The sequence below is a fragment of the Ornithorhynchus anatinus genome, chromosome 6 (assembly GCF_004115215.2).
Source record: "Ornithorhynchus anatinus isolate Pmale09 chromosome 6, mOrnAna1.pri.v4, whole genome shotgun sequence".
In the NCBI taxonomy this organism is placed as follows: domain Eukaryota; kingdom Metazoa; phylum Chordata; class Mammalia; order Monotremata; family Ornithorhynchidae; genus Ornithorhynchus; species Ornithorhynchus anatinus.
This window is the reverse complement of record NC_041733.1, coordinates 28374178-28382336: the sequence shown is the minus strand read 5'-3', so window position 1 is coordinate 28382336 and position 8159 is coordinate 28374178. Positions and strand designations below refer to the sequence as shown.

General features: G+C 39.5%; 1 protein-coding gene across 1 annotated transcript in view; it reads right to left on the bottom strand.

Moving 5' to 3' along the window:
- Positions 1-4822: 4822 nt before the first annotated feature.
- Positions 4823-8159, bottom strand: part of IL1RAPL2 (interleukin 1 receptor accessory protein like 2) — a 667749-nt gene continuing 664412 nt past the window's right edge. Inside the window, exon 11 of the mRNA XM_029067875.2 lies at positions 4823-7780. Within this exon, the coding sequence (XP_028923708.1) occupies positions 7083-7780 (698 nt within the window). The 3' untranslated portion in view covers positions 4823-7082. The remainder of the gene's footprint in view (positions 7781-8159) is intronic.

The window sequence follows — 8159 nt, the reverse complement described above, 5'->3', positions numbered from 1 at the left end:
GTAGTAATGATAGCTCTCTTCCCCATTCAATTTCTTTTAGCACAACTCAATGAAAATGCTTCCAATAGCTTAAAGAACTAGTTAGTAATTTGCAGTAAATATTTTTAAAGTGTAGCCTGCTTAAGACTATTTATTCTCACATGTGGACCCTCTGCACAGATGGGCTTGGCATGCCGGCCTAAGTCTTTGATTCTCTCCCTCACTTAGCTATGCAGCCTCTGTGTGCACCCGGGGGCCAAGTCTCCACATGCCCTGGACGGTAATTTTCGGTGAGCAATGAGTTGTGCTGAACCGGCCAGGTAGGAGCGGCAGTGGCCACAGGAACAGCAGCCTGCTTGCACAAGATTCAGAATGCTGTGAAGGCTGGAACTGCTGGACTAGGGGTGGCCATGGCGCAGCAGTGCATGGCCAGGTGGAAAGCCCACGGAACCAGCAATCAGAGGACCTGAGTTCTAATACTGCCTCTGCCACTTGCCTGATGTATGACCTTGGGCAAATCACTTAGCTTCTCTGTGCTTCAGATTCCTCATCTGTAAAAGGGGATTTGATATCTGTTCCCCCACCTACTTAGAATGTGCTCCCATGTGGGACAGGGATCGTGTCTGACCTGATTATATCTACCCCTGTGCTGAGTACAGTTGCTTGGCTTAGTAAGTGCTGAAAAAAATTACACAAAATAGTAGTGAGACACCTGAAAACAGCTTCTTTCACAGTTACAGATTGCAGCATATACTATTACTGTCAATGTTATTTAAAGTTTTTTCTATATTTATCATGCTAATCTTGCCCAGCCATCAGATGCTCCCCAACTCTAGACTAGATCTTTGTGGGAGAAGGAATGTGACTGAATGATTTCCCTCATTCCTTTCCCAAGTGCTTAATATAGTACCCAGCATAGAGTGGGTGCTCAACAAAGTGCATTAAATAATAATGACAACAAGTGGGTATGTGACAGTGGAGATGCACTCACCTAGCAGCGGGGCTGCCAAGAGCGCTCTCTTCCTACCATAGAACTATGGTGCACGCGGGTGCCTTGGTTTGTTTAATGCTGGCCAGGAAAACGTGGCCAATGTGGGTCCTGGGTAAAGAATCGATATGATGGTCTCAAATTTTTCCCTCCCCTTCGTGCTGACTGTGGAGTGACCTTATTTTAGAATCTTGCCTCTTCTCTTCATCCTTTCAATTTTTTCAATCCCTCTGGTCTCCTTTGTAGAAAATGCCCAAGTTTTAAAGGGGCCAAATGCTTCATGGCTTTAGGTGGCCCATACATAAGTGATATGAACTAGTGGGTGTGGAAATGAATTTGTGCTTTCAATCCCGTAACTGGGATTCAAAGTAACCTCAGTTGTAACTTCAATTTAGAGTTTATAAATGCATTTTAGGGCAACAGAAAATGAGGTTAACAAGCGACATTGTGAAATCTCTTTCCGTAAAGGAGAGGAAAGGCACCTATGTGTCTAGAATGCTACGTTTCTGCCTGGAGGCTAGGGATCGAATGAGATGGCATCAGGAGTCCCTTTTGGTCTTAGGATTCTCCGATTTCAAAGCGTTTTTTACAAGCACCAACACATTCTTCTTCATAACACTTCAAAATTGTTCACTTCTACGACACAAAACTCTTGAAACCTGCAAGGACTCTCATTAGTCCTGTTTTTTAATGCTCAAAGAGGTTAAATGATTTGCTCCATGCTACCCTTGAGCCAGCAGTGGAGCTGGGAACTGAACTCCCCACTCCTAGTGTGCTGACCTGATCTCGTATTATGTCCCTCGCTATTGCAGAGTAATTATTCGGTGCCCCAGCGGGATCATGGCTGGCTTTGGTGAGAGCATGTAGGTTCTGCTATCACTCCAGTCAATCAGTCATATTGATTGAGTGCTTACTGTGTGCAGGCACTGTACTAAGCACTCGGGAGAGTACAACACAGCAATATAACAGACTCATTCCCTGCCAACAATGAGCTTACAGTCCCCATCATAAATTCCTCTGCAGAGGTTCTTTGGTTCTGCAGTCTTAGGGCCAAAGCTTATTCAGCATTCTGGTCAGAAGGCTCGCCCCATCCTACTCCAAGGTCATGGGTTCTAATTCCTGCTCCACTACGTGTCTGCTGTGTGACCTTGGACAAGTCACTTCACTTCTTTGTGCCTCAGGTACCTCATCTGTAAAATGGAGACTGAGACTGTGAGCCCCACGTGGGACAGGGACTGTGTCCAACCTGATTACCCTGTATATATTTATTCATTCATTCATTCATTAGTATTTATTGAGCTTTTACTATGTACAGAGCACTGTACTAAGCCCTTGGCATGTACAATTCGGCAACACATAGAGACAATCCCTGCTCCAGTGCTTAGAATAGTGCTTGGTACATAGTAAGCAGTTAATAAATACCATTATTATTACTTCAAGCACACCACCATCCCCAGCAAAAAGAGCCTCTCTTTTAAAATTTGGTGAAAAAGTCAGTGAGATACTTTTAGGTCAGAGTCTCAAGTGGATATGGGTAGGGTATGTCTTTTCAGTTGAAAATGCTCTCAGGGGGTATAACACCTTGCTTCAAAGGTGGCCAGAGAAACTTTGATTTTTCATTCAACTATACAGTTATAGAGAATTAAATGGAAACCCATTATTCTGGAACATTATTCCCCATCTATTTCCTCCAATTGGAGGCCTTATTTCCAAATACAGTTAAAATACTGCATGAGTGACACCCTGTAATACAGAAGGCCAAATCCATGAATGTTAACCGAAGTCTGTGATAATACATCTGAAGTCTTAAGTATTTTGTGGGATTCAGTGGAGAAGCTGAGATTCCACCCAAAGGGGTTGTCCTTAATGTAACCAATATTACCTGCGATGAGCTCCATCCTGCAGTCCTTTCCAATGGCTTCAGCAAGACAGGACTGTGATTATTACTAGCTTGGAGGAATCCATCTGAGAGAACAACAGAGAGCATTTTAAAAGACACATTTCAATCAGAGCTAGTGATTTTACCAAGTTCTGACCTCATGGCAACTAAGAGGTTTTCTGAATATTTTCAAATTGACTGCAGGAAGATGTAGAGCCCCGAAAGATAATTTAACTTAAACATTTTACAGAGAACGATTACTGACTGTCAGTCTATATATTAGCCAGACATAATCAGTGTCACCAAGTGACCGCCAGTGTAAATGTCAGAAAAACACAGAAAGGATGCTGAAATCAATTAATACTATTTATTGAGTGCTTACTGTGTGCAGAGCACTGTATTAAGCACCTGGGAAATTACAATACAATAGAGTTGGTAGACAAGTTCCCTGAAAAATTGATCCAGGTATGTCTTAACATTAAATTTTCATCCTGGAGTTTTAACAAGTGCGCATATTTTATTACTTGACTGTTTGGTCACACAGGAACTGTTCTGTGTCTCAGCTTGCTCGTGGTTTTATCAGTGTGCCGCCTTGCCGCAGGAAACAAATGCATAGAGTGAAAGAGTTATATGGGTAATTGTGAGTGAATTTCCCTTGGTTACTACTTGAATTTCTGAAAAGTACTCTATGCAGTCAGACAAATTTTTCCAAATAAAATTTCAAAGAGCTGTAAGTGCTTTAAACCAGTGTGGATGCCTACTATTTTTTTCTATCAAAGAGCCCTTCCACTGCTGACTAAATGTCATGGAATGCCTTTTATTCTCTCTCTCTATTACCTTTATCTGGGTTCTTTCCTTCTCCTCCTCCTGCTCCTTCTTCTTCTTATGGCGTTTATTTAGTTCTTACTATGTGCTAAGCACTGGGGAAGATACAAGTTTATCAGATTAGACACAGTCCCTCTCCCACAGAGGGATCAAAATATAGTTCCAAATGACAATGAGAAAATTGAGACCCAAAAAGGTTAAGTGACCTTCCCAAGGTCACATGGTAGATGGAACTCAAACTCGGGCCTCCTGTCTCTTGGCTCCATGCTCTTCACCCTAGGCCACATTGCCTCTCTGCTTCCTGTGCAGTGGTTCTTTATCAGCACAGTATCCTCAAGCCTCATATTTTGCCCCTCTAATAAATATTGATGACCTCATCCATTTCCACCACCCTAATATCTCTTATTTTTACCCCTCCCCAATTAGCCCCACCTAATATTCTCCATCCTGCTCCTCCTGCGAAAACTATCAGTGAGTGATCTCCTTTGAATCACTGGGTTAGCAGCCATCCCTTATCTTTAGTGCCACTTCTTAACACCCCAGCATCAGTGGTCTCAGCATTTCTCTTCTTAGAGAACTGTGATGAAGCAAAATCCTTTTGGAAAGAATTCAACCCATGACTACAATTAAATACCAGATTATGTTTTTAGGCTGTAGAATGTTTCCTCACAACCTGGCTTTCATTTTAGATTTCTCCACTACCACACTGCATTTCTAATTCATCTCTGTCTGCCAAGAGTGGTTTGATTCTTTGTGTGCATGTAGGCTCCACTCTTTAAAATGAAACCAAGCTCAAAAATAATACAAATCACTCTGAAGGGGCTGAAAAAAAACAGTCAAATACTTGGCCAATATTACCCGATATACTTAGTTTCACTTTAGATTAGCAATGATTTTTTTAAAAAAGATTGTTTTTCCAGTTAAAGCAATCATGAGATAACAACATTCTAAATAATGTACATATTATACCTTCAGGATCTATCTTTGCTTGTAAATAATGGTGGAAGGAGCATGGTGTCAGTCACTTCAGCCAAACTTGCGTGCCCAGATTGGCTCTCGCCATCAATAGTGTTTGTCCTCAAAAATGAAGGCCAGCTATACATACATATATACATCATTCCCTTGTGTGAAATAAACTATCAAATCTCAGCTCAATATTAGAACTTTACAGTTTTAATCCTGAACTACAAATTTCCTAAATTCAGTTCCCACAGTAAGCCACAGAATCAGATATCATAAACTGTTCTCTTCCAGTTACCCAGTACCGGTCTGAACGTTCTTTTACTGAGGATCTGCTGACGGGGTCTGTCATCCAAAACGTCGGTGAACCTCAGTCCTGACTCTTCTGATGCGAAGATCTACTATTGTGCTAAAACAACACATTGTTGCCAGTCAACTCAAATTACTACCCATGTTTAATTATTGGAAATAAAGGAAGCAGAGAGACCTGCATTATGTTTTAGGAATTTGCATGCTCAATACAGAACTACTAGTTTCAAATTCTCACTGAACACTCTAGGTGAATTAACCAGACTTAGAATAATGTAAAAAGAAAAGTAACGGAAAGTACAACTATTCACTTAAACATATGCAACTCACGTCATGCAGGTATCTTTTAGTTACACTTTGCATTAAAGAACATAACCAGTGTAAACACAATTTTTGCAACATATAGAACAGTGCAGATTTTGTAAATTTCAGTTTTGAAATACATGAAATCATAATGGAGGTAAAATCACCTTTCTCAATAGAAAAGAAATATTTATATGAAACATCTAAACATGTTGAGCCTAACATTTCAGGAGGAAATGACCATCCCACAGTGAAATAAATGCATATTGAGTCTAAGCTTCTGTGTTTTGTGTTCGTGAATAGTGCATTCACTGTATGTATATCGGAAAACAAGAGAAGTATGGGACCTTCAAACAGAACTGATGCTTAACAACTGATAAATAGTGGGGAAGGTTGAAAGAAAAAACAATGGGTATGTAAGCTTTTGACTTACTACAAGTTTGAGTTCATGTTTATGACCACTGGGCATTCACATAATTCTGTAATTTTCAATTTTAACCTTGTGCTCATTTTGCCCCTTCTGATTTATACTTTAAGGGTCATTTGCAAAGTACCAGAGTTAACCTAGATGACTACTGTTCTTGCATTTCAGTCAGAAGGGTGGAGGGAGTGAATTTCATTAACTTAATATTATCAGAAAGCAATAGACTAAGCAGACTTTTGAATATTGGCAGACTTCCTTCTTAAGGACACTTTAAAACTTGTCCTTTCAGTCTACGATCATTTTACAAATGCAGACACCAAGAAGAGACAGATTCCTTCAGGGGTCATCACACACTGGCAGGTAGATCTTGTGGAGCCCAGTGTAATCTATGTCTTAGTTACATTTCTGATGATGATCATGGCATTTTCTGTCCTACTTCTAGAAAACTTGAATAGTTTAGTATTTAGCTTGTGAATACTGTTCTATTACTTCTTTTCTACTGCTAACTTGATCAGTCGAGTGTGTATTTAAACTGCAGCTCCACTGAGGCTGAAATGAATTACAAAAAAAAATGCATTACTGTAAAGATCATACAACAGGTCAAGAGATCACAAGAGAAAATGCAAACATGATTTAACAAATGATAAAACATGTGCTCCAGTGTTTAAAAATGCATTAAAATGGAAAAAAATGTGAAATCATCTAGTACAACACTAGATCTATTTAATAGTATCCTAAAGGAGCTAAGCATACTGTTAACAGAAAAAAACATTGTTTAGTCACCTGCTGATCCTGATCTGAATAAGATGCACTTTGTGAACAAAACTGATTTATGGTGACATGAGTTTTTGAATTGTTCTCTGGTAACTGTGCCCACATTTGAAGAAACTACTGATTCTTCATTCATATTTTTCTTACTACTTTCCTCTACAAATGTTTAACAGAGCTACAAATGGGTTATCCTACCAATTCTTCAGAAGAGTACTCATTTTGTTTGCTCTATAAAATGTTTTGAATATATCTTTAGGCCCTGCAAACTGTACTAAAGTCTCTAGTTTTCCTTATCTTAAATTCTGCATAAACACAGAAATTCTAAGTTGGTAAATATGGGTCTACTAGATCATCTAATATCTTCTATAATGTATGAGCTATTCAAATCTACTCTAAAACAATGTGTGCATTTTTTTCATTATTTTCCAGAAACCAAACTATACATCTAAACTAGATACTGAACTACAAAAGAAGGTCTCCTTTTTTAAAGAGTTGGCAAATGTAAACAAAAACATTCAAGTACAAAAGCGAGTTACTGTGCCTTTTTCTCCAAAGACTTTTTGGCACCCCTATCATTTAGGTTTAGCGCTCGGTAAAAACAGGTCTTCAGGATGCTCCTATAGCAGTGGGAATTGTGATCGCCACTACCAAATATCACTGGTGAAGCTAAGCTCCTTTGACGACAAAGGCAGCAAAGGACTGTTCCTATGAAATTCCTGGGTATCCTTCACAGCATTATTAAGAGGTAGTTGTCCATTTAGTAGCGTCAAAGGTATGTTACAGTACGTGTGGTGATTACCTATGGAAGCTACTTGCAAGGGTGCTGTTGGCATTTCATAGTCATAACCTCGGCAATAATGGCGCCTTTGCAATGAATCTGTTGGGCGAAAGTCAGATAAATCTGATTGAGATGCCACTGCAGAGGCAGACGTGCCTGTCACAGCAATGGAAGGTACAGTTTGCAAATCTCCAAAAAGCCCCTGCTCTGCAGAGTCCAGGACTTGGCGGCGAGATAATACCTCTTTTTTCTTGGCAGGCATTTCATAGACTAAGTGCTTCCAAAACTTAGAATTCAATTTGCTGCTTTTTGGTCCTTTCCACTTGACCAATGACAGAAGTTTGATGCTGTGCTTTAACGATTCCACTTCGTGGTAATTCACTTTCCCTTTTAATTCTGTACACTCAATGAAAATAACTTTGATTCCTCCACTGACTAGCATGTTATGGAGTCTGTTTTCCAGCTCAAAAATACTCCATCCTCTCCTGAGAACATAGTCTGGAGTTAGCACGATAATAAGTCTTCTGCTTTGCTCAACACATCTTGTGAGATCTTCAATGTACGCTACAAATCATAGAAAGAGAGAAAGAGTAAAATAAAGAAGTCTACTGTCTTAAAACATTAGGCTTGCACTCTAGCACAGTCAAGATTTTGTCTTTCACTGAAGCACACCCCATCTTTACGTACTCTTATAATGACTTAAGAAAAAACCAAAACTATCACTTATAATTTTATTTTTCCGACATCAGTAACAAAATACTATAGGGGCCTATCAGTTTCAAAGACAACAGAGCATAAGTGTATATCTGTAAATTGTATTTTTATCATTTCTCAGGAACAGGGCTTCTGAACTATAATCTGTCATTGAACCGGCAATCTTAATTTGTTGATGAGAGGAGAAACAGGAACATTAAGAGACTGCAGAATTACTTTAAGATTGTTT